General features: G+C 58.1%; 2 protein-coding genes and 1 long non-coding RNA gene across 4 annotated transcripts in view; 2 read left to right on the top strand and 1 right to left on the bottom strand.

Annotated features, from left to right (window-relative positions):
- ZC3H18 (zinc finger CCCH-type containing 18) overlaps window positions 1-17,366 on the top strand; it is a 41,731-nt gene extending 24,365 nt beyond the window's left edge. For both annotated transcript variants that reach the window (XM_081511987.1, XM_081511988.1), the window contains 12 exons: window positions 63-180; window positions 1,119-1,381; window positions 10,229-10,420; window positions 11,105-11,230; window positions 11,619-11,720; window positions 12,710-12,856; window positions 13,163-13,222; window positions 14,134-14,294; window positions 14,451-14,650; window positions 15,053-15,149; window positions 16,163-16,259; window positions 17,011-17,366. In XM_081511987.1, coding sequence (XP_081368113.1) covers window positions 63-180; window positions 1,119-1,381; window positions 10,229-10,420; window positions 11,105-11,230; window positions 11,619-11,720; window positions 12,710-12,856; window positions 13,163-13,222; window positions 14,134-14,294; window positions 14,451-14,650; window positions 15,053-15,149; window positions 16,163-16,259; window positions 17,011-17,218 — 1,771 coding nt within the window. In that variant the 3' untranslated portion in view covers window positions 17,219-17,366. The remainder of the gene's footprint in view (window positions 1-62; window positions 181-1,118; window positions 1,382-10,228; window positions 10,421-11,104; window positions 11,231-11,618; window positions 11,721-12,709; window positions 12,857-13,162; window positions 13,223-14,133; window positions 14,295-14,450; window positions 14,651-15,052; window positions 15,150-16,162; window positions 16,260-17,010) is intronic.
- Window positions 1,703-4,597, bottom strand: LOC145514357 (uncharacterized). Its single transcript, XR_014060083.1, has 2 exons — window positions 4,435-4,597; window positions 1,703-2,040 (listed from the first exon to the last, which is right to left on the bottom strand). It is a non-coding gene; the product is annotated as an uncharacterized LOC145514357 (long non-coding RNA).
- A 1,319-nt stretch (window positions 17,367-18,685) lies between the features above and the next one.
- IL17C (interleukin 17C) lies at window positions 18,686-24,654 on the top strand. The gene is made up of 8 exons (XM_081510723.1): window positions 18,686-18,731; window positions 19,486-19,613; window positions 19,890-19,990; window positions 20,577-20,628; window positions 20,921-21,040; window positions 23,086-23,426; window positions 23,848-24,096; window positions 24,594-24,654. The coding sequence occupies exons 1-8, from the start codon at window positions 18,686-18,688 to the stop codon at window positions 24,652-24,654; spliced, it is 1,098 nt and encodes a 365-aa protein (XP_081366849.1).
- The last annotated feature ends 151 nt before the right edge of the window (window positions 24,655-24,805 follow it).

The raw sequence follows: 24,805 nt of genomic DNA, 5'->3' as shown, positions 1-24,805 counted from the left end.
TGTAATGTATTTGCATTAACGTTCCTAAGTGATAAGCTTGACCTTTACTTGCTCTTTTTCAGACTTGAGCCTTACGCAGACCCTTACTATGACTACGAGATAGAGCGCTTCTGGCGTGGCGGGCAGTACGAGAACTTCCGGGTGCAGTACACAGAGGCCGAGCCATACCATAACTACCGGGTATGTAGGTTGGAACTTCACTGGTGAACCCTTGAAATCACCCCATTTTTACTGATAGGACTTTGTATGGGCTTAATTGTGTGAGCATGGTGTACTGATTTCAAGTCCCAGTTTACCATCTGTGGAGAACAGATTCTGGTCCATGGACTGACCTTGTGGTGACTTGAACAGCTCCTTCCCTTAGCTGGTCTGTGCTCTGGCTCTGTTCTCACCAGAGCCGCGGGGTGGATGAGCAATGCCAGCAGCAGGGGGTGTGCCTCTCTCAGGCTCAGGACCACCCTTGGCAGGTCGTGGCCATTCCTGTCGGCACTTCTCTGAGATGTGGTAGGTTTATGAATGTATGTGCTTCACCCTCTGAGCCCCTGACCCTGTGCTTCTAACGTTAAGCTGCTGCTTGGAAGAGGTCGTTAGAAGCAGGTTAGCAGTTTCTGTGCCACAACTTAAGTGACAGTCGTGAATTCTTAGGGCCAAAGGGGAGTGACTGGCTGGGGACCCCATCAGATGGTGAGCCTGTGGCAAGAAGAGGACCTGGCTGCTGGCCTTGCTGTGCCTCTTCCCTGGGTGGTTAGAGCAGACTCCTCACTCATTGGGGCCGGGCCACAGGGCTGCGGGTGCCTCGTGCCAGCCAGGGCAGCCTCAGAGGGTGCGGGACCTGCTGGGGTCTCCTGAGCCCCAGGCCGGGCTGCCTGTGCACAGCCTTGGTGTCTACCTTCTGAGGCAGGAGCTGAGGTTTGGATGGCCTACAGGCCTACAGGCCTGGTGCTGATGCTGGAGAGCCTGCTATGCCGGCCCCCCATGTGGCCTCAAGTCCATTTCTGGTGCAGAAATGAGAGCCCCACCCAGGTGTTCTGTCTCCTCCGCCCGCTCTCGCGTCCTGCCCGCGCCTCCCCTTCTGAGGGTCTGATCCCGTGTGTGCGTGTGTTTGGCTTTCCACGAAGGAAAGGGAGCGAGAACGGGAGCGGGAGAACAGACAGCGCGAGAGGGAGCGCGAGCGCGAGCGGGACCGGGAGCGGGAGCGGCGCCAGCGGGAGCGCGAGCGCGAGCGGGAGCGCGAGCGGGACAAGGAGCGGCAGCGGCGAAAGGAGGAGTGGGAGCGCGAGCGCGCCAAGCGGGACGAGAAGGACAGGCAGCACCGCGACCGCGATAAGGAGCGCGAGAAGGACAAGGAGAAGCCCAAGGCCCGCTCCCCGCAGCCACCCAGGTAGGAACCGCGCCGTCCGGAGCCTGGGAGCGGGAGGGCTGCGGGAGGGGCGGCGGCCCCCGTGCGGTGCTCCGGGGAGCCGGGCTGCTGCACCCAGTTGGAGAGCTGGCCTCCCCCCGCGGCTCCTCACCGCCCCCACTGTGTGGACCGCTCCTTTAGTTGTGCAAAAGTTTTCTAGTTAGATGCAGTCCCGCAGGTTTATTTTTGCGTTTGCTGTTTGTGCTTTAGATGTCACATCTAACATTGCTAAGACCTACATCATGAAGCTTTTGCCCTCTGTTTTCTTCTAAGAGTTTTGTGGTTTCCCATCTCACATGTAAGTTTTTTTTATTCATTTCAAGGTAGCTTTTATTAGTGGTTTAAGATAGGGTCTAATTTCATTCTTTTGCATGTGACGGTCCAGTTTTCCCCATTGAGTGTTTTTGGCTCCCTTGGCAAATATTAATTGCCTGGATATGCAGGGCTTTGTTTCTGGCCTCTGTCTCCCGCTCGCGTCTGTGCTTCTGTTCTGATACCAGTGCCACACTGCTGTGATTGCTGCAGCTTTCAGCACAGCTTTACTCAGGAGGTGCGGTGCTTCCTGCTTGGTTCTTTCTCAGGATTGCTTTGGCTGTTCGGAGTCCTTTGTGGTGCCATACAAAACTGTAGAGTTGCTTTTTCTGTTGTATGAAAAATGCCATTGGAACTTTGGTTAGGACTGTACTGGATCTGTAGATTGGTGTGGGTGGCACAGACATTGTAACCATATTTTTCTAATTCGTGAGCGTGGTGTGTGTTTCAGTGTTTTGTGTCTTCTTCAGTTTCTTTCATCAGTGTCTTATGATTTAATTTATTCCTAAGTATTTTATTGTTTTCTATTATAAATAGGATTGTTTCTTTTTTATGCAGTTTATTGTTAGTATATAAAAACACAACTGGTTTTTGAACGTTGATTTTGTATCCTGCATTTGCACTGAATCTCGTTCATTAGTTCTGACAGTTTTTGGTGGAAAAGCCAGACTCTCATCCCTGATTCTTCCTCCTTGCCATTGAACAGAGTCCTTCCCTGTGTTTCTGAAAGTAAACGTCAGGACCACAGTCTTTCATTCTCATCTTTTGTCAAGTGTGGGTTCTAGTCTCATCCTCTAGGTGACAGTGAACTGACCTCCCTGAATTTGCTCTGTTTTTTCCTAATGTTAGGCAAAGTGATATACTTCCAGAACATTCAGAGTAAATCATATTTTAGATGCATTGAAAGAGTTCTTTCTTTAATTTTCCTGTTGTGAGGCCCTTTGAAGCCCCTTTTTGGTAGACACTTTGCCTTCTGTCCACACCACTGGCTGCCACTCTGGTTCTTCATGGCTCACCTCAGTCTTTGCTCTGCCATTCCCTTGCCTCTGGGCTTTACCTGCTACTCAGGTCAAACCACACCCCCCACCCACCCCCGCCATTCCTGCTTTATTTATTGTTCTCACACCTCTTATCTCCTCCTGACTTCATAGTACTTGCTTATCTATTGTCATCTGTGGTCTTTGTAGAGTGGAACCCCCACAGGGCACTGCAGTCTCAGGGCCCAGCACAGGGGGGCGCCAGTAGTTAGTCTGTGTGTGATCCCAGGGCCTACCCAATTTAGGAGGAGTCTTGTCTCGAATGACCCATTGTACGTTAAAAATGCATCTGATCTACTGAACAGTGTAAAGTGTGGATCTTTCATGGAATTTATGATAAGTTGTACTAAGGTGGAAAGCTGAAGGGTTTCCTGGTTCCAGAAGAGTTGTTTGGTGTATTGCTCGTCTGCTCTTGTGGTCACGTGGGTGACAGAGGAGCTGTGGCTCACTGCCCAGGAAAGATCAAAATGCAAAATTCAAAGCACAGCTTCTCCTGAAGGCATGCCGCTTTCCACTGTTGTAAAAGTCTAGCCATCATAAGTCAGGGACTACCTGTAGCTCGTGGACAGATGCCTGTGTTCACTCTCCACGGGGAAGTCTGGGGAAGTCACACCCACAAGGAGGGTTTCTTGAAGGCAGTGGCAAGTCTCGGCCTGGGCCCCAGCAGCGGAGCACTGAGAGCAGCCGCCAGATCTAATGTCTGCACAGCCACAGGGTCTCCTCTGAGGAAGGGCTCAGCAACCACACGGCTGAACTAGAGGGTCAGGGTTCAGGGAACTTAGTGAATTCCTCCTAAAATCAGAGGCAGCTTTTGTCATGGGCTGGTGTGCTATGCTGCCGGCCTCTAACCTGGTTCACTTCCCTTCTTTGGCTCAGTTCTTCCCCTGTGGACCCCCTACTGCCCTCAGCAGAGGAGCACATTCCATCACTTGGCCTCAGTTCAGCCTGGCCCACTGGTCTTGGGAGTCTAGAATTTCATCTTTGATCGCCCTGGCTGGGGCCCCGCCAGCCCTGCCACCAGCCTGAGGGGTGGGGTTTCACCAGAGCAGAATTTCCAACACGGCCTCCTGTTTCCTTTCCTTTGATCAGCCCAAGCTGGTGTGACCACTGCGTCAGGAGGTGGCCAGGCTCCCTGCCATAATTCCTTTACGTTACCTCCCTTTTATGGAAGAGTTTGTTTACTTAGCCTCTAACAGGTTGGGAGTTTTTCATCAGCAGCTGGATGGAGAGAGCGTGGTGGCTTCCCAGCATGTGCAGTGGTAAAGAATCTGCCTGCCCATGCAGGAGATGCAAGAGATGCGGGTTTGATCCCTGGGTCAGAAAGATCCCTTGGAGGAGGAAATGGCACGCCACTCCGGTGTTCTTGCCTAGAGATCCCATGGACTACAGCTCATGGGGTCACAGAGAGTTGGACACGACTGAGCACACAGCATGCACGCACCTGAGAGAGGAAACAGGCATAGCTTTTTCCGCCACGTGCAGGCTCTGGATGGGGCGGCGTCTGTTGGGGAAGGTCCTGCACGTGGGAGTAGAGGATGCCATTGGGTGTGGTGCTGGATCTTCCCTCGCATCCACGACCAGTGAGAGCTCCCAAAACCCAGCTTATGGCCAGGAGGGGTCTAGCAGCACATAGCAGGGTGGGTCCTGGCTCTGCCGGCTAGAGTCCCCCTCATCCTCGCCTCTTACCTGCCCGAGCTGCCTCCTGTGGAGCGGCTGCCGCAGGGACCGCCTGTTGGCGCTTCTGCAGGCCTCCGGGCCAGCCCCCATGGTTGCTCGTTTGGAGTCGGCACCCCTGCCTTCACTGAGGCTCACCTTCGTGATTGGGCCTTTCCAGACATCTTGCCCTCTTCTGTAACCAGGCTGTTTTTAGAGCGGAGCCTGTAGCCAGTTCTGTGAGAGGATCACTGTGATGGAAGAGCACTTCCATGAAACCTCCTCCGAGTGTGTACAGCCAGGCTGGCAGGCATGCTCTGTGGGTAGGGCGCCGCAGAAAGGAGGGTGTTCTCAGACAGGCAGATGAATGTCATTCCAGACACAAATAGTAACTGGGACCTTCCCGAGGACTCGCCCAGACTGCCTGTTATTTTCAAAGCTGTTTACTGAGCATTCGAGCTCAGTGAGAGGTTTGGGGCCCCTTGGGGTTGAAATGGCCAGCTTCTCATCTCCTAGGGACCAGTGTTCTTCGTGGGACAGTGCTGTTCCCACTTCTTCACACTCCTCGCAGCCTGGCGACTGTCAACTGGATGCCAGGGAGGTGACCTGCTCAAGCGCACCCACCCGGGAGTCTTGAGGCCCTGGGAGCACGGAGGTTACTGTTTGGTTGACCAAGCCATGGCTGTGTCACTCCGTCTGGCTCAGACTGGTGCTTGGGCTGATGGAGATGGCCGCTCAGGTCTCCTCTGACAGTTCTGTGGGACACGTTAGGTCTCCCTCTGCTTTCAGTGGCTTTTTCCCTCCCTGTTTCCTCGAGCACCTCACCTCTTGCCACGGCAGCTCCACCTTCAGTGCCATTTGTCTTACTTGTGGAATTCATGGGATCCCATGGTGGTGTTACCCGCTTTTGCTAAATAACCCCGAGGGTTCCAGGTGCTCGCACCCAGACAGCTGCCATGCTGGCCAGGCCACAGGGGCCTCCTGTTGCGCAGTGGCTCCATCCTTGCACTTAAGGAGTTAGATCCCAGCTCGTACCTTCTGCTAGCAGAAGACATACTCCCTGGGAGCTAAGGAACCTTGTTTGTCTTTCTCATCTCATTCCAGTCTTTCCCGGTCATGGCTTACTTCCTCCCCTGGGAAAGTTGTGCCCAGGGCATTCTCGAGGAAAAGTGGATCCTGTGTTCTAACTTCTTGACTGATGCACAGAGTTACAGAGCTTGCCCCAAAATGGAGAGACTTGTGGCCCCTCTCAAGTTCTGACCCGAGTGCCCACAAGCGGCCTTGGTGGGAACTGCACCAATGAACGAGGTCACAAGAGCAGTCAGGCTATGGCTGCGCTCCACAGTGGGAACGCGCTGGGCCTCAGGGCCAGCCCAGACTAATGCTGCTCCTCAGCATTAGTGGGCTTGGGAACTATGGGCCTCCCTGTGGAAACAAAGTCTTCATGACCCCACCCAGAAATTAAAAGTCCAACCTTGCAGTGGAGTCAAAATTTGTTTTCAAGTCTGAGGAATAAAGCGACGGGTCTGTGGTCCCAGATGCCCCTCCCTGGGAACTGACCTCACCTTCCCAGGTCCCTGTGGGGAGAGTCGGGGGGCCCCTTCACCCCCTGCTCGTCTGTACATGGGTCCCTGGGAGCCGCTGGCCTGAAGGAGGGCTGCTGGGCAGGTTGTTCAGGCTCATGGCATCCTGGAAGTCAGCTCCATGTCCACGGGGACCCAGGGTGACCTTGTCCAGAGTTCAGAGGTGAGCAACTCATGAAGAAGGGCCTGCAGGAGGCGTGAGTGAGTTCAGTGGGTAAACCCACTGACGTGCTCCCATTCCCTGTCTGTGTGTCTCTCCGAGCTCGTCACCCTTCCATCTTAAAAGAGAACCTTTCTCCTTTTTATCTTTTCTTGTCTTTGACCCCAAGCTAGGCCGCTGCTCAGGGGTTTGCAGGCACCCCCACTGGGCCTACCGCACCTCCCACCTCTGCCCTGGCGTCTCGAGGGGACTCAGGCCCTTTCTCGTGATCTTTGCTCCACATTGTCCCTCTCATGTGGCCTTGAACAAAGGCTTAGGAGCCTGGCAGATAAGATTGCTCTGTGGCAGCTCGGGGAGGGCTGCTCAGAGCTAACAGGAAGGTGTTTTCCCCTCTCTGTTCAGAGGGTTTATGTAAATGCCAAATCTGTTCTGTCAGCTCTCAGTGCCAGCGTGGCTGACGGCCGTCCTCCTCCCAGCTGTCTCTGCTCGCAGGTTTCCTCCCGTGTGGCCCCAGCTTCCTGTCGGCAGGTGGCCTGTGGGAAGAGCCCGGTGTGCCTGCCATCCTGTGTTCCCGTGTAGTTGCTGTTCCGGCTGCCTGGTTTCCCAGGTCTCTTTCTGCTCTCCTCGGTGTTGTCTCGGAGAGCAGGACAGCCCAGGCCGTGGCTGCATGTCAGGGTGCCAACTCGGCCCCGTGCCCTGTCCCTGCTCCCCAAAGCCTGACTGAGAGCAGACCTGCCTGGTGTCCCTGCCGTTCCCCAGTCGTCTAGGGACAGCTTCCCCAGACGGTATTGTGAATGAACTGTCTTGATTGTTCATCCAGTCCTCCTTCCCAAAACATGTCTTTAAAATGGCTATTTCCAGTTTGTATCCAGGTCTGAAACCACTTCTTCCTGGTTTGAGACCCCAGTCAGAGGAGGCCATTTGGGGCCCAGCTGGCTCATTCACTTCCCACTTTGGTCTGCAAAGTGCCATCCCACAGGTGTTCCACCTGCGTGATTTTCTGTATCCAGGTACCACCTACACTGTTGATTCATATTGTAAGATATTTCCCAGGAATTCCCTGGTAGCCCAGTGGTTAAGAGTCCGTGCTCTAACCACCAAGCAACCACGTTCAGTCCCTGGCTGGGGAACTAAGACCCCACAAATTGCGTGGTGTGGTCAAAAACCTTCAAGGAGTAAAATAAAAACTTCCACCTTTTAAACTTAAATACATTTTAAAAGGAAATTTTACACCCTTAACATGTAACAGACACCAGATCATTTGTCCTGGTGAGTCACTGTAGAAACAAAGTAAAAAATAAAAATAGTTTTCTTCATACTAATTAAAATCAGGAGCCCAGTTTCCCACATTTTGGGGAACACAGGCGGACTTGCAGGATGGGTTCCCGCGTGTCCTGGGGTCTTTATTGAGCTAAAGGAAGGTGGCGCCAGCCTCCGGCTCAGTCAGTGCAGGGCCGGCTCTGACCCGTCCACGACACTAGCTGGAGAATGTGGGGCTCGAGGGACGCCTCCAGGCCTGGTTCTGGCGCTCATAAGACAGCCAGATCGTCTTACTGCAGCGAGAGTGAGGAAGCCTTGCCTTTCAGAGGTTGGGGGGCTGCGCGGCCACCTGTCTGGCCATGGGTGCTCTGTGCCGCGAGGGGAGAGGGTCCAGCGTTCTTCTGCTTCCCCGTTCTAGTGCTACTTTCCCGCACATCGCTCAGTACTCACACAGTTCCAGTGTGAATCCTGCACGCCTTTGGTGCCCAGCTGTTTCTCTCTCCCTGTATTGGAAGCGCCACAGGTTGGCAGAGCTGGGCCATTTTGATGACTCATGAAAATACCAGTGACCAAGGTGTTCCCTTTCCTGTTGTCTTTTCAGAATGAGAAGTGTAAAGGTGAAAGCAGCCTGGGATGGCCAGGGACTGGTCCGAGTCAGCATGCGGGTTTCACTTCCTTCCTGGACACACTTCCAGGAGGACACACTTCTAGGAGGACACTCTTGGAGCCAGCGAGGCAGTGGCTCAGCGAGTGGGGGCCGAGTTACAGGGTTTTATGCCTCCGTTCAGTGTGTCTTTGTGGCAGTTTTAAATCCTGGATGTTGTTCCTAGTAGGGGCGCTTAGCAGATAGTCAGCATGGAGCCTGCTCATTGGTGGATAGACTGAAAAGTTCTGAAGATATCAGCAGGCAGTGATTGTTTTATGTTGTGTGAATAAAACTGATGTTTTGCTGACACTCACGGAAAGTGGGGATAAATGTCAGGACTCTGTTCATATGTCCAACACGATTCTGATCCAGAGCCCAGCGGGTCAGGCAGGGCTGACCGTGCTGCTACAGTTGTTCTCTAGGTAAACGGGCAGGACAGTCCAGAAACTTCTGAGAATTAGCGTGTCTGGAATTGTCATGACGTGGTGGTCCTGTGTGCAGGTCAGATTGTGGAATAAGAAAAGGCAGATGAATGAGGGAGCACAGCCCCTCTGAGGAAGAATCTGTGCCTGGAGATGGCATCGCCCCCACCTTCTGGAGGGAAAGCAGGTTCCCAGCCTGTGGGCGGGAATGCGCCAGGCTCACAACATCCACACACACCCTGCCCCCGCGCAGAGCGTGGCAGCCAGCACACCACACTGCAGGGGCGGGAGGGGAGTTGAAGAAAGACAGTGCCTCTGAGTCAACTAGAAGCCAGCCTGGCTCAGGTGGAGATGGCTCTGTGAGCCTGAACGAAGCTGTTAACACTTGCAGCAAGTGTCTCCAGCACCAGTGAGTGGAAGCCAGTAACCTGGGAAAATACCTGATGGCAGAGGGTTCCCACCGTCATACCCCAGGAACTTCCTGGGAAACGGGCCAAGGACAGGCATGGCCGAAACCCCCAGGTGGCCTCCCGGAAGCGCTCTCTGTGCGCAGAGCTCTCAGGAGTCAGGTGTGGTCCTCTCTGGGCGCGGTGGTGCTCCTGGTGACACGGGACCCCAGTGTTGCTCGGGCAGGGAGTGTGAAGCAAGCACCATGCTGAGCCCAGTGTGAAATGCTTTCACTTCCAGGGAAAATATTTGACAACTTAGCAAGAACCTGTTAAAGGGTTGCCTCTTTTGGCCCACTGATTCCACATCTTAAAAATTTATCCTTGAAAAGACAAGATGTTCATAAAGACTTAATAGGGTGATTTTATTGTTTGTGTTTTTTAAACACAGAAATAGCTAACAGTAGAGAAACATCCAGATTATGTAACACCTGACAATGAAGCACTGCTGTCCATGGCCAGGGAGGTCCACTCCAGGCGGGGCAGTCCCCAAGCAGCCCTGGCTGTACCTGCAGAGTCCCTGGTGGAGAATGAACTCGGGCAGAGGGGACACTCGGACATGCTAAGAGTGGCTGTGCCAGGAAAGCCAGATGATGGGGGTTGTTGCCCTGTTTCACTTTCTGTGATTTTTATCTGATCAATATGTCACAAGGCCAGCAGGTACCTTGGTACTGAACTGCTGTAGATCTGGGACCCTGTGCTCTGGGCGTTGCCCTGCCAAGCTGCCGCCCCTGTTCACACCCTCCTACTGACAGGTTCGGCCGTGCTGCGTTCCCGACTGGTGGTGACCTGTGGTGGGGGTGGGTTGTCCTGACCCGCTAGCCCTCGGTCTGGACACACATCCTCACACTGTTGACTTGCCCTGCCCGAGAACGAAGAAAGTATCTAGGGCTTAGGTTTATATTTAGAGTTTCTAATTCACTTGAAAACCAGGATTTCTTCAATCACGTTTGTATCCTAAGGGCTGATGGTGCTGCCACCGTGCGCCCGGCCCTAGGGCGCATATGCATGGGCCCTTTGCTCCTGCCCTGCCCAGCGCCTGTGCAGTGGGCGGGGTGGGGATTCCGAGGGGCGCTCCTGGGTGGCCAGCTCCCCCGTGGCCCTGTGAGACAGTGCTCGTGGAGAGAGCCCTGCATGTCCGGTTCCAGGGGAGGTCTCCCGTTGACAGAGCACCTGCTGCCTTGTGTATGTGGCATCCCTGGAATGAGCCGTTAGGTCACGGTCTCTCCCCAACACAGTTTCTTTCACCAAATGGCAGAGTTGTCTGGTGGGAGGTGGCCCCAGACCTATTAACCCCTCTGTGATTTCAGCCGTCAAGCTGAGCCACCAAAGAAGGAGACAGCATCCACAGGACCCCAGGTGAAGAGAGCCGACGAGTGGAAGGACCCCTGGCGCCGGTCCAAGTCTCCGAAGAAGAAACTCGGGGTGTCGGTCTCCCCTAGCCGCGCTCGGCGGCGTCGAAAAACATCAGCCTCTTCGGCCTCTGCCTCCAATTCCTCCAGGTAAGGGAGATCAGCAGGACTGAGTGTGTCTGTTTGCTCAGCAAGGCTGGATTCTAGAGCATCGCTGGCTAACAGGACTGACACTTGGCACCAAGGCGAGGCCTCCATGAACCCCAGAATAAATGGTGAGGTGAGCCAGGGTGCAGGCAGCCCAGAGCAGAGCACGGGCCTGGGCAAGGGTCAGCGAGGGAACAGGCAGTGCTGGCGGAAGAGCCAAGAGCAACCTGACCCAGTGTCCAGTCAGTTCACCCGTCTCCTGCGAGCTCGGGTTGGCAGCTCTGAAATGTGTATGTGCACCAGGTCTGCACAAACAAGTGAGGACGCTGTGGGCGGTGAGAGCAGGGGTGCTCCCTAAAGAGGGGGTAGGCTGGAGGTGTCTGTGGACTCAGCATTTCCACTGCCTGCCCTGGTGGACACACGTGTGTCTACCTGGGTCAGACTCACTCATCAGCATGCATGGGCATGTGTCCTGGCTCTGTGCCCAAGGGCCTGGGAGCTGTGTCACTCTTGACCGTGAGCGTACCCAGCACCTAGATCTTGGTTTCTGAGCACGTCTCCCACGAGAAGGGGGCTGGACTGCAGAGCATCCATGAGGTGCCCCAAGGGCAGTGTGTCTGATTGTGGGGGCGCAGCTGTGTGAGCGGGGCGGGGGAAGACGCCTCACCTCTGCTCTCCCCGGGCCAGGTCCTCCTCACGGTCGTCATCCTATTCTGGCTCTGGCTCATCCCGCTCCCGGTCCCGCTCCTCGTCCTACAGCTCCTACTCCAGCCGGTCCTCCAGGCACAGCTCATTCTCAGGCAGCCGGTCCAGGTGAGCTCTGGGGAGAAGCGTGGAACCCAGCTGAGGAACCTGGGGGTTCTGGTGATCCCAGGGTGTGGGGCTCACCCACAGCCGGCCCCATGTGAGCAGTGGGTGATGCTGGACCCACGACAGAGCCCTGTGTCTAAGCTGTTCTCACAACATCAGAGACACTTTCTTCACTACTGACCCTTCCCCCAGGCTGTGTCTGAGAGCCCCATGCTCGGCGGCCTCCCCGCCAGCTCCCCCGTGACAGCTGATGGGGTGCTACCTGCCCCCAGCGTCTGTTTTTCCCCAGAGGTGCATTTCAGGAAATGACCACGAGCCACCCCAGGCTGAGCAGTTTCCCCTCAGGGTGTGGACGGTGGGGCGCCCTCCTCACATCTCTGCTCCCCACCAGGTCCCGGTCCTTCTCCTCGTCCCCATCGCCATCCCCAACACCCTCCCCACACAGACCTACCAGAGCCAAGGGGGAGCCCGCTCCGCCTCCCACGAAAGCAGGGTAAGTGCTACCAGCGGGCCCTGGGGAGGAGGGGCAAACCTGGCCTTTCAAGTTCTGGGCGTGGACCTCAGGCCATGGGCCACATCTCTTCTCCATTGGGGCCGTGGCCCTGCCAGGCTCCCTGTCATCCTTTACCTTCTTCACTGCTCCTGCCATTGGTCATGTTGGTCCTTCTCAACAGACGTGTCGAAAGGAGGGGTTAGAAGTGTCTAGAACTTGGCACACGAACTGCATGGCAACTGGTGTGCAGGGTCGGGGAGCACCGCCCCCCTGACCCTGGCTGTCCCTGCACGGGTCTGGCCCAACCCCACCGCAGGGCTTCCTCCTGAGCGGGGTCAGCTCCAGGGCCTCGGGCAGCCCCCTTTTAAAAAGTGTTGGGGTACAGCTTCCATCCCAGACACTGCAGCCACCTCCCCGGTACCGTCGGCCACGAGACCCCACTGCAGTGCCAGGTTCCAGCCCCGAGCCTCACAGATGGGGTCTGCGTGTGGACTCAGTCCTGCCGCCGTGCTGGGCAGCTGCCTGTAACCCAGACGCTGTGTCCCGCTGGCAGGTTTGCTTTGTGGCCCATCAGTCCCGTGCGTGTTCAGGGTGCTCAACACTGGCAAAGTATCTTCCCCATGCAACAGTGAAGAACTGCTTTGGGGGCCATTTTCCCACCTGTCTAAGGTCCCCACACACGCTAGCACACCTAGCCTTCCCCGAGGGCTGCCACCCCCGCCATGCAGGGCAGGGGTCAGGGTGCTGTTACTGAAAGAGCGTGGCCTGGCTCATAGGCCCTCCTCCAGAGCTCTCCCGATGGCCCCATCTTCCTCCCTCTCCTGCCTTTGAGGAGGAGGCAGGGTGATGCTTGATGTGGGGTGGGGTCTGCAGGAAACAGCGCCTCAGGGCAGGGGAAGCGCGTGTGTGTGGTACCTGTGCCCCGAGGTTGGCCAGCAGGGCTGAGGCCTGCCTGGCCAGGTCTGAGCTCCCTGTGTGCCATATGACAGAGAGAAGCTGCTGAAGAAGCCAGCCCCACCTCCAACCCTACCGCAGGCCCCCAAAACCACCACCACTGCCCCGGAGCCCACCAAACCCGGCGGAGACCCTCGGGAAGCCAGGAGGAGGGAGCGGCAGGCCAGGAGCCCCCCCAGGAGGTGAGTGTACCGCCTTCCAGAGCTGGGGAAGGGGTGCTCCCAGGGATTCGGCATGTCTCCCAGCCTTGTTGTCCCAGGAGCTCGATGGCGGAGTCCCCTCCTGGTGGTGGCGGGGCAGTGGGGGCTGGTGGGGGTGTGGTTGACTCACTTTGAGGGGGAGTCCCCTATAGAAGAAATCCGAGCCCCGCCTGATTTTGGTGGCCAGTCCCTGGTGGAGTGCTGGTCCCGGGCCAGTGACCGGCTTTGGGGACGCCCATGTGTTGAGGCCCCAGAAACGTGAGCCGCGGCCTCTTGGTTGTGTTGCAGGCGCACAGTTAGTGGCAGCGGCAGCGGCAGCAGCTACAGCGGCTCCAGTTCCAGATCCAGGTCATTGTCACGCCTCTCCTGCCCCCGTCCCGTCCCACAGCCTCCGCCCGCAGTCAGGGTCAGGAAACCCCACAGAGGCCACCTCGGGGCTGCCCCTTCCTTGGGCTGGTCCCACCACTCTGCAGAGCTCCAGCGAGGAGGGCGAGCAGGCCAAGGCAGCTGGGGGACGGCCTGTTGGAAAGATCTGAGACAGGAACAAGCAGAAGAGAACTCTGCCGTTTAGTTTAAAAAGAGGATGGTATCGGATTAGTCCTGAGATTCCTTGAATTCAGTTTTTTCTTTCACTTGTAGGCAGCAGGTGGTATATACATTTGCCTGAATCTGTCTGAGTAGGTTTGCGGTCTGTTAAAAACTTAACCTTTCAGGAAAGCTGGGCTCTGGGCTTCCTTGGTGGTTCAGTGGTTAGGAACCTGCCCACCAGCACAGGGGACGCAGGGCAACTGAACCTGTGTGCCACTAGAGAAAGCCCTTGAGCAGCAGCGAAGACCCAGCACTGCCAAAAATAATATGTATGAAAGGCTGCCTCTCACCTTCGCCGCTGGAGCTCAGGACGTGGGGCTGGCAGTTTTCTCAGAGAGCAGCGCCCTCGTGTAGCCTGGGTTTTGACGGGACTGGGCCACGGAGACTGTCCATGTCTCAAGCCTCCTGAGCCAGCCCCTCGGGGTGTCTCTGATGCAGCGTCTGCTCGTCTTGCAGCCCATCCCTGCCCTCTGTTGTGTGTTGGTCACATTCAGTCATGCATCCCTGCCCAGCTAACAGTGCAGTCGGCATGAGCACGAGGGCCTGGCCATGCAGGCATCCCCTCACTGGGTGGCCCCTGTAAACTGTCCAGAGCCCCTAAAGATAGGCTGCTGGGTTTCCCTTGCCTGGGGTTCGGGGCTCTGTGGGCCCAGACATGTTTGTGTGTGCAGATCGCTGAGCGTGAGCAGCGTGTCCTCAGTGTCCAGTGCCACGTCAAGCAGCAGCTCAGCGCACAGCGTGGACTCGGATGACATGTACGCAGACCTGGCCAGCCCCGTGTCCTCGGCTAGCTCGCGGTCCCCTACCCCAGCCCAGACCAAGAAGGAGAAAGGTAGGCATCCGCAAGGTGTGCTGGGCCTTGGGATCCAGAGAAGAGAGGCGGTGTGGGCTGGTCATACGCTGTCTGCTGATGACACCTTCCCCAGACAGCACACAGGCAGCTGCCTCACTGGAAGAGAGGCTGTGAGGGGGCGTTTTTTGTTGGCAGGAAAGTCTAAGAAGGAAGACGGTGTGAAAGTGGATAAGCGGAAACGGGATTCGTCCACACAACCGCCCAAACCCTCAAGAACCCCTGCGGGCGGCAAGTCCTCCCAGCAGCCCACCCCCCCACAGCAGGCGCCACCAGGCCAGCCCCCAACGGCTGCATTCATTGCCCACAAGGAGATCAAGTTGACGCTGCTGAACAAGGTGGGGCTGTGGGCAGTGCTGTTGGGGCCCCAGGACCCATGGCTGGCCCGGCTAGCAGCTTTCCACACCGCCTGGCTCATCCTGCCCTGATGGACAGCCTCATGGGCAGTGCCGCGTGGGCAGAGGGTTGATGGTGGGAGATGAGCTGGTTACCACAAGACAGCCCTGGGACCTGGGTCGCAGGTGGAACAGATGTGGCCTCTCTGAATTGGCATCCACAGTGCCCAGGGGACTGGAAGGCCTGAATCCCATCTCTGGCATGGAGGCCCAGAGACCATGGGCCCTGCCTCACTTGGGACCACATGCCGCAAGGGCCCCAGAGGAGGGCCTGCAGGAGTGGAGAGCAGGTGGCTGCCTGCGTCCACTCAGGCCCTGGTCCTGACTGCACACCCATCATTCCAGGCTGCTGACAAGGGGAACAGGAAGCGCTACGAGCCCTCAGACAAGGACAGGCAGAGCCCACCGCCAGCCAAGCGCGCCAACCTCTCCCCGGACCGAGGTGAGCCTCTGCCTCTGGAGCTGCACCTTTGTGTGCCCTGAGAAGTGTTGAAGCCCCCAGGGGGCTTCTGACCGGGTGGTTCGTGTCCGTCAACATTTACAATTTTAGAAGTGAAAACCATAATACTTAACAGTAATAAGATACTGTGTTTTAATACAAATAAGATTTTTTTATGGAAAAGATACTTTCAGAAACAGAAGCTAGCAAGAGTAGCACCGTTTTTTTGTTTTGCTTTTTCCACAACCTGCATATGGCTGGGGTCATCTCTTGTGATCACACAAGTTGCTCAGCCTAGGAAACCCCACCTGGGCATGTGAGGCCGTGAGCGTGTGGAGGGGGCAGCTTCTCAGTGCTGCAGGGCGTGCCTAACCCCGTGGTGCTCGGCCCAGTTGCAGAGAGAGCCACTGGCCCAGGCAGAGCCTCTTCCTGGCTTGCTCTAATAGTAAAGTGAAACCCCAAGTGTTGCCAGGCCATCTTTCCCCCTAAAATAGAAGAGGGCCCGGCACATCCCACCAGGAACAGGAGGAGGACATGGAGCACCCCTGAAACACACACACACACACCCACCCCCCCTAGCCCACCCACATACCTCTTGAGTGGTGGGACGCCTCTGTGCACCCTCAGTTGGGCCCCACACTCACAGGGCAGCAAGCACTCCTGTTCTTGGTCTTGCCTGTGGTCTGTAAGCAGCCGTGTCTTTTTGTTCCCCACTTGAAGACCTGCACTGCGAGTTTCTTCCAAGTCAGAGGAGGAGGGTTTTGGTCTGCTTGGCCTTGCACACTGGAAGCTCCTTGTTTTGAATGACGCTGATGGTGGCTCAGGAAACCAAAACCCAAATTAGACCTGGGCACTTTTGAGAATGAGGAAGCTGAGCTGAACGGCCGCCACTCTCTGGCGTGGGGTCACCGGGGGCCAGAGAGAGGCTGCCCCTTCCCTGCCTGTGCCCACTAGCCCCTGCACAGCTGGGCCCACGTGGAGCTGGGACCCTGGTCTTATTTTGTCCCGTCACTCAGGTTCTCGGGACCGGAAGTCAGGTGGTAGAGTCAGTTCCCCGAAGCCAGAGCGGCAGAGGGGCCAGAATTCCAAGGCCCCCTCAGCCCCAACAGACAGGTGAGTGTCTCCCCACGAACCCCCCTCCTCCCACCCTGGGCACAGCACATCAGGTCCTTGGCTGCAGGGAGGGCCGGCCGAGCTTCCTCCCCAGGCGGAGGCCTGAGCCATCAAGACTAGCTCAGGGCAGGCTCAGAGGTGCTGGGAATGTTATGCCAGCCCGTGTCTTCACCCTGGGCCACTAGCAGGTCCTAGAGTGCAGAGCGGCCCGGGAGCACGTGGCTTGTGGATGGAGGACCAGGGGCCAGTTGGCAGCAACTCTTCCCTCCCTCCCACCTGGCTCGAGAAGCAGGAGCGGGGCTCACCTTTTCCCTGGAAGCAGGCTGAGTCCCTGCGCACCAGCACCCCGGGTTTGGGTGGAGGCCCAGGCAGGAGGGGCACGGGCACAGCCCCACACCCCCAGCCCTCGGCCCACAGCGCTGCTTGAACTCAGGGTCAGCAGTGTGGGTTCTACCTCGGCACAGAGCGAGGACCAGAATGGGAGGACCAGGTCAGTGGGCTCCAGGCAAGCCCCAGTGCTGTGCCCTCCACCTCCCAGGTGTGCTCCGCGATCAGGGCATGGGAGGAGCACGGGGGGCCATGCTGACTGTGGCCAGAACCCGAGCTGGGCCCTGGACGCTCATCTGTGATGGGGGCCTCGTCCACTGGGGAGGGGGGTGCCTTCTGTCTAGCAGGTACAGCTCCTGGGGCCCAGGCCTCTGGCAGGAGGCTCTCAGAGAGCAGCCCTCTGATGGCCTCCCCACCCCTGCAGGAAGCGCCCACTGTCACCCCAGTCCAAGAGCTCCAGCAAGGTCACCAGTGTGCCTGGCAAAGCCTCGGACACCAGCACCACCGCCACTGCGGGCACCAAGTCAGGGAAGGCCAGCACGCTGTCACGGCGGGAGGAGCTGCTGAAGCAGCTCAAGGCCGTGGAGGACGCCATCGCCCGCAAGCGGGCCAAGATCCCCGGGAAGGTGTAGCCCGGGCTCTGCTCTCCGAGGCAGGGACTCACCTGTTTTTATAAATAGGGTAAGCGCAGCCATTTTGGATTTTGCAGTTTATGTCTTATTTTGGCTGTGATTCTTTTTAAAAATTAAAAAAGAAAAAAAAAGTTTCTCAGCTGGAAAAGAAGCCACACATGTAATGAAGATGACGCTGAATCCCAGACTGAACCAACCCCTTCCCAGAGCAGAAGTCCCGCGAGCCAGGTGGGTGGGGGCGCAGCGGCAGCAAGGACCAGCTCTGATTTTATGTCAGTTACGAGTCCTCCCTCCACTCAGGCAGGCGTCCTCAGCTCCGCCCTCCTCCTGTAACCAGGAACACTGAGTGCTGCCGAGCGTCTTCCCCACCCCGCCGTCCCCAGGATCAAAAATATATATATTCTTGACTGAAGTCTGATTGGGAAATACTCCTGTCTTTTATTTTAAGCATCAAATTGTTTTAGTTGATTTAAAAAGGAAAAAAAGAAAAACACAGAAAAGACTGAAAAAAAAAAAAAACAGGCCGAGGGTATTGTTGGGCATCTGTCAGATGTGGAGGGTCTTTTTTTGAGGGGTCTCCTAAAATAAAATATTTTGATAAACAGCTGTGTTGCCCTGGTGGTGATGTTTGCCTGTGCCCAGCCCCCCTCCATTCTCCCCTTGGTGATGCCCACTGGCCATCGCTGGCTGAAGGAGGCCGCTGAGATACCCCTGAAGCTGCTAGCCTGGCCCCATGGCACGCTGGCCTGGCAGGGCTTCCTGAGGGCCACCACCTTTGCCTGGACTTGAGGCCACCTTCCTGGTGGGCCCTGGACCAGAGATTACTCCAGCCTATAAGCCAGTTCTCCACCGAGTGCCTCACATGAGGTTGGGCCCCACGCGGACGTGCAGGTTTCTGTACGTGAGACGTCCCAGCAGGGCCACGCTGCTGTCCCACTGCAGGGCAAGAACGCCACAGCACCCTGTTCAACTCCTGCTCCCCTCCCAGGGGACCAGGACCACCAGAGGGAGACCCTCCCTTGTGGGTTGACCTTGCAGAGTGGTGCCAGGGGCCTGGGAGTGCCCCTGCCAGACCCGTATCAGGGCCTCTGCCCTCAGAAGACTATCTTTAAAGCAAGTCCCGTGAGTCCTGGTAGACAACTCACCTCCCAGAACTTCACTGTGGGGGCATCACGAGGAGCCACCTAGGGCTCTGGCCTGGAGTCGTGATTCTGGAGCTGTGTGTAGTGACCAGGTCCTCTGCCCCAAGGCTGCATGGCCTTTCAAATGTGGGACAGGAGCGCCGGGTGGGAGCCAGCGCCGCGGGGCCTCCAGTGGCCTGTCCGCAGTGCCCTCCCTGCAGCACAGCACACGTAAGGCCTCTTGCGCCACCGGCCTCATCGTGGCATGTGTCTGGGTAATTTCTCAGGTCTTATCTGGTTTGCCATCAGGTCAAAGCCAGGTGCAGAGGAAACTCCCATTCTCCGAATGGGCGGCCTTCGAGGACACAGGGCCGGAATGCAGGGCACCTCGGGTGACAGCCTGGCCCTGCATGCTGGGCCCCACCAGCCAACCAGGCAGTGATGGCCTCTGAAGCCCGGAGTCCACAAGTGAGCCCCCACACAGGTCTCTGCACTCAGCCCAGGGGCTGGCCTGACCCGACCTTTCATGCCTGGGCTGGACCTGTGGCCTTAGGTCCCTGGAACCGGGGCTGGGTTTAAACCGGCAGCTTGCCCTCTGCCACCTGGGGGCAGGGACCTGTCCCAGGAGAGCTGAGAGCCACACCCCAAGCCAGCTCCCCCACAGGTCTAGTGGAAAGAACATTCCAGGCCAAGCATCTGGGAAAAGGGAGGCTCCGTGGTGTAATGGGTTCTCAGCATCTCTGCCCTCCAGGGAACATGCTGGCTGAGGCCCTGCCAGGTGGTTCACCTGTGAAAAAGGGAGCTGTGATCTGTTCCTCAAGCTCAGGCTCTGCTTCCCGCCCCTCCTCCAGCCCTCCTCCTCCATGGCAGACCCCACCCCTCCAGCCTTTGCTGAAGACCCCGACCCGACCGAGCCTTCCCTGCCCACTGGCATTCCTCCCACCCCAGGGCCTTTGCACACACTATTTCCTGTTCCTGGAACTCTGACCCAGCTGCGCCCCACACTTCCTCTCGCAGCTCCGACCAGGCCTGCTCCGTCCCCTTCCTTGTCCACTGCCCGAGTGCCATCCTCCAGCTGGCCCTCTGGAGGGTAAACTGAAACCCCAGCCTTCTGAGTTTTTTCATGTTAACCCTCCTCTTCTCCAGGGAAGGGGTCGGGTCTCAGTTCCACCTCCCTGCCCCTGGCTGGTGAGCGGACCCCCACCCATGAGGAGCAGCAGCCCTCAGGACCTCTGCCCACCAGCTCACCCCGCAGGTCCCACCTCCAGCTTCAGGTGAGGCCTTCTCCCCTTCTCTTGAAAGGGTGAGAAAAGGAAGACACCATGTTTTTAGTTTATAATTTTTCTAACTCAAATGTGAAGTATAGTCTCCAACGTACGAGTGAACACATCGAGCTAATGGGACAGCTCAGTTCAGTGACAGTGAAGTTCCCTCGGGTCTCTCATGATGGGGGTCACACCTGCCTGCTGCCTCACGACCCTGCTGTCATCTACCGCTGACTCGGACATGCCCTCTTGCCCTGTGCCAACTGTCCAGCACCCCCGTGACAGTCCCACCAGCACACCAGCCTCTCAGGCCTGTACACCCCAGACGACGGCAGTCCACCTCCATTAGCAGGAAGAGCTGGGCTGAAAGGAGGCACAAGCCCTGGGTATACAAGCAGAGACCCCCACCCTGGTCAGCCAGCCCCTGAAGGGCCATGGACTAGGACAAGGCAAAGAGGTTACTCCTGACACTGCAAAGTTTGGGGAGCACAAGAAAACTGGACTGTGGCATAGACTCGTGGGCAGCGCTGCCTGGGCCCAGTAGTCAAGAAGGCCATGCTATAGGAGGGAAGGGGGAGGGGATTGCCACCCCCACTTTACAGATGGGACTGAGGTCTGCCTCTGGGTCTCCCCGTAAGATGAGGGAGAATTTTGAGCCTGGAGTTGCAACAGCCTAGAGCGAACCTGTCCTGGAGGCCACCTCCCCAATTCAGGCCCACTTGGGCTGCTCCTGTCCAGCCAGGGCTGCAAGGGCTCTGAGTCATGGGCAGGGACAGAGGAACTGCCCCTGTTGAGTCTGTCCGTGTGTCTCCTGCCTTGGATCTGCCTTTTTCTCTCTCCGCTGCCTTCTGTCTGCAGTGTCTGCATTTGTCTGAGTCTCCTTGGATCTCTGTGCCTATCTCCATCCATCCCTCCTCCCATACCTCCATTTCCCACTCTGTCCCCCTCCATCCCCTTTCTGCATCTCTCCAGGCAGGGACTTGGGAACATGGCCCTGTGGGTGCAGTCTGGGGACAGGGATATGGTGGGTGTGGTTTAGTGGTCTGGGGGTGGAGCCATTCAGGACACCTCCTCCACAATGCCCTTGGCCTTCCTCCTGCAGCCACCTTTCCAGTCTTGCCCAACCAGGTACTGGTGTGCTTGCCTCAGCCACCCGCAGGAATGAGGCACTTCTGGGCCCCGCCCTGTCTTTCCGTCTGGTGCCCTGGACCCCGACCCCAACCCCAACCAGCCCGCCAGTGCCCACAGAACAGCGGCGGTGAGGGAGGCACATGGCCTGGCCTCAAGACTTGTCCCTGACTCACCCACTCGCTCAGCTGTTCAGAAAGACACAGAAAATGCCAGAGCTCAGCCCTCGGCGTAGGGACCACTGCGTGAGCGAGTTCTACGGCCTTTCACTTCCAAAGATCCTGTGTGGGGACCCCAGCCGCACGAAGGCAAGGCCACTGCTGGGGCCACCTCCCCGGTCTCCAGGGGGCTTCTCCCCACGGGCTGTTGCCAGGCACAGGTACCACTTCCCCTCACTTGTGGGGCCCAGGCAGGAGGGACTGGAATTTCTGAGGTCCGAGTGCCCTGCAGAAAGGCAGGGTCTTTCTCAACCTGAGCATCTGGCCCAGGGGAAGTTGTAAGGGGCTCCGTTGTTTCCCTAAAACCATGTCGAGGTCCTAATAGCCCCAGTGCCCGTGAGGAATATGCCTTTATCTGAGGAAAGGGTCTCTGCAGCTGTGGTCAAGGTCAGATCTTGATGATATCATCCTGGATTTGGAGAGTGTGAAAGCCGCAGAGAAGGAGAGACACCTGCAGAGAGGCACTCGCGGGACCTCCAAGGACCATAGGAGCCGCCAGGGCTGGGAGAGAGGCCCTGCCTACACTGACCTGGGGCTTCCAGCCTCCAGACCTGAGAAAAGACACTTCTCTTAAGGCTCCCAGTTGTGATGAATACATGTGGTGAGCTCCCCACTGCAGGAGGTGTATCAGCAGAAGGTGGGTGGCCATGGGCAGGGGCATGGTAGGCAGGAGCAGCCTGAGGACTCAATGTGTCCATCCATTTATCAGGAAGAAGCCGGGAGAACAGCTGTAACGCAGCGCCTGCTTCGGGAACGTTTACTCCAGATCAAGGCGGGGAGGGAGGGTGGACTGGAGGCCCAGAGCGGTAGAGGCCCTGGGAGGGCCCAGGCGTTACCCCGCCTCTCCCAGTGCCGTCTCAGGGGTCTTCCTGTCCACTGAGTCTGGGCCTCCAAACTCAGACTGGCGCCTTGATGGTGTACATTCTGCCTCCTGCGGGCAGGTGGGAAACCAGAAGGAGGGCTGACCCCATCCTCCACGGCGAGGCCCTCCTCAGCTGGACATGTGGTACAGATTCGAGAGACCAGGGCAAACGGGCCCTCCCAGGATGGCATCCAAACCTAGCATTCAAAACTTTGCAGAATCTGGCTCCAAACCATCTCCTTTTCAGGATAACGAAGCTCCCCGCCCAACACCCCCAGCCAGCCGCACAGAGTTGCTACAGGTGGGCCCCTGGGGACTCCTTAGAAACCTTCCTAGGGCGCCCTGCACCTTAAAGGTTCCAGGGCATCATCACCCCATCCCGCTCAGACTTACACTTTGTTGATAAAATCACAAAAAACCAACAGAGAAACCTGAAGACGCTCACCGGCCCCTGTCCCTTCTGGAACCTCCCCCCCAGCAGGAGGGACGGACGAGAGAATCAAGCCTGGTGGGGGACAGGACAGCAGCACAAAATGAAGGAGCCCCCCGCCCCCGGGTCACCAGGTCTAAACCGCCGAAACATACAAGTGGCTAGGACTCGAGCTTACAGAAAGTTCAAGAGTGTCACACAGGCAAGACCCTTCATTTTCATCCACATTTGCAAGTGCTTGGCCTGAGGCAGGGTCCCCTTGGGGGTGCCGGGGAGGGATGGGGGAGAAATGGGGGTAGTGGAGGAGGGAGGGGTGGGAGGTGGGCCCACCCTGTAGGGGGAGGGGCAGTCGCAGGGAGGGAAGGAGGAAGCGCGGCCAGGCACTTCCCGAGGAGGAAGCGGCGCCCGGATTTTCCCCAGGTGTGGCCCCAGGTATAAAGGGCGCCACAGGCCAGCCGCCGCCAGGTCAACCACCAGGGACGCACTCGGAGACGGGAGCCCAGAGCCCAGCCCCTGCTGCGATGGTAAGACGCTCCTCTCCCCGTAGGGGGCTGCCTGGCACCGAAGGGCTGGTGGTTCACTGACCCCCAGGCTGAGGATGCGGGGGGTAGGGTCCAGGAAACCCATCAGATCCCGGGGTTGAAGGGAGCCAGGATCCTGGATCCTGGGTTCGCTGGAGAGCTTGGGCTGAGAGGCCGGCCCCATTGGACCTCCTGTTCCCTCAGCTGTAGAGAGAGGCTACACTTCCCCCACCCCATCCTTCCACAGGGAGCAGAGCCCATGGGTGGCAGTGGAGGGCCCCGTCCCTGACCACCCCTGACCACCCACCGCCTGTTCCACCAGCTCCTCCCTGGCCTCCTGCTTCTGCTCTGGCTTCCCGCCAGCCTGGCTCGCCACGGCCCCTCACTCCGGGTGGGGGCCCACATCCACCCCCACAGCCCTGGGACCCCGCGCTGCTACTCCGCTGAGGAGCTGCCCCTGGGCCACGCCCCCCCACACCTGCTGGCCCGAGCTGCCAAGTGGGAGCAGGCGTTGCCAGTGGCCCTGGTGTCCAGCCTGGAGGCGGTGGGCCGCAGAAGGAGGCGCGCGGGGGCCCCGGCCGGGACTCAGTGCCCCGCGCTGCAGCCGGGGGAGGTGCTGGAAGCTGACGTCCACCAGCGCTCCATCTCGCCCTGGAGATACCGGTGAGGGCGGGCTCCCGGGGCCTGGGCGCTCTCCCTGTGACCTCCGGCCAGCGGTTCCAGCTCCGTGAGGGCAAGGGTGAGGCTCCGCGTGAGCCAGTCCTCACCCCATGTCTCAATCGCAGCCCAGACCTGGGACACCAGGGTCCGTCCCCTGGGTTATTTGGGGGCCCCTATCTGAGTCCTTGCAGGGGAAAGGCTGGGACAGGTGGGGAGAGAGCAGGCTTCCGTGCTCTGGGAGGCCATGGGGCCTGTGCACACCCACACTCATTGTGCACCAGCTGTGTGCCACGTGCTCTCAGCGCCCCACACAGGCCCTGGGCCATGAGTGCAAATGGTGGGGCGGTGGCGGGGGGGGGGGCGTGGGCATGGGCAGGGAGGGAGGCGCCCTCCACGCTCTCTGACACCCTGCTTGTCCCCGCAGTGTGGACACGGACGAGAGCCGCTACCCGCAGAAGCTGGCCTTCGCCGAGTGCCTGTGCCGGGGCTGTATCAGCACCAAGACGGGCCGTGAGACAGCCGCGCTCAACTCGGTGCCGCTGGCCCAGAGCCTCCTGGTGCTCCGCCGCCGGCCCTGCTCCCGGGATGCCACGGGGGCGCCCACGCCCGGGGCCTTCGCCTTCCACGCCGAGTTTATCCGCGTGCCCGTGGGCTGCACCTGCGTCCTGCCCAGGTCGGCCCGGTGACTGCTGCTTGGCTTCCTAACTGGCCTCCAGGGAGGCCCTCCTATTTATGTGTATTTATTGGTTATTTATGTGCCCCTGGGGTCTTGAGCAGGTACGAAGCTCCAGGAAGGGCTGGTTCCAGGAAAGGCTGGAGTCGTGGGTGGGGGAGGCAGGGGCCTGCGCTGGGCAGCCCCCACCTCGCAAGACACGGTTTACCCTTTCACAGAAACAGCAGGGCTAGAAGGCACATTTTCACTCTTCTAGGACTTGTTAAAACACCTACAGAAAAGGGAAACTGTGTTCTGATGGCTGCCTCCACCTCCAGGGCCCTGGGCGCCCCTCACCCCAGCCCCCTGGGAGGAACAAGTACCCGTGTGTTTCTAAAACTGCTATTTATTTTCCATATGAATCTATGTTACTTACTTGATAAACCGCCCCCAGAACACAGACCTGGATGGCACAGAGGGCAGTGGGTGAAGCTCCTCTCTCAATTTCACCCCTGCAGGGCCCTCTATAACCATCTGGTGCCCAAGGGGCAGTCACTGACCAGTGCCCCCCAGCGGTAGCCGCTGGTGTGGTGTGTCCTAGAAAGGTCTGTGCATGAACCCAGGTGCACCCAGGGCGGGGTGAGTTTCAACAGAGGAGCCCAGGTGTGCCCTGATGGATGAGCAGTGGCTCCCGGGCCTGGCAATGGGCCACACTCCCAAAGCCCAGCCC

Source organism: Giraffa tippelskirchi, chromosome 7, assembly GCF_054371585.1.
Source record: "Giraffa tippelskirchi isolate mGirTip1 chromosome 7, T2T-mGirTip1v1.2.pri, whole genome shotgun sequence".
NCBI lineage: Eukaryota > Metazoa > Chordata > Mammalia > Artiodactyla > Giraffidae > Giraffa > Giraffa tippelskirchi.
The sequence above is the reverse complement of the archived record's forward strand: the minus strand, read 5'-3'. Positions and strand labels throughout refer to the sequence as shown.

Excerpts from the sequence above, each read along its gene's own strand:
- IL17C (XM_081510723.1), top strand. The coding sequence starts at position 18,686 with ATGGGCGGCCTTCGAGGACACAGGGCCGGAATGCAGGGCACCTCGG. Across the intron at positions 19,991-20,576 it reads AAAGGAGGCACAAGCCCTGG|GCAGGGACTTGGGAACATGG; the intron begins GTATACAAGCAG and ends GCATCTCTCCAG. Across the intron at positions 21,041-23,085 it reads GGGACCCCAGCCGCACGAAG|CTCCTCCCTGGCCTCCTGCT; the intron begins GCAAGGCCACTG and ends CTGTTCCACCAG.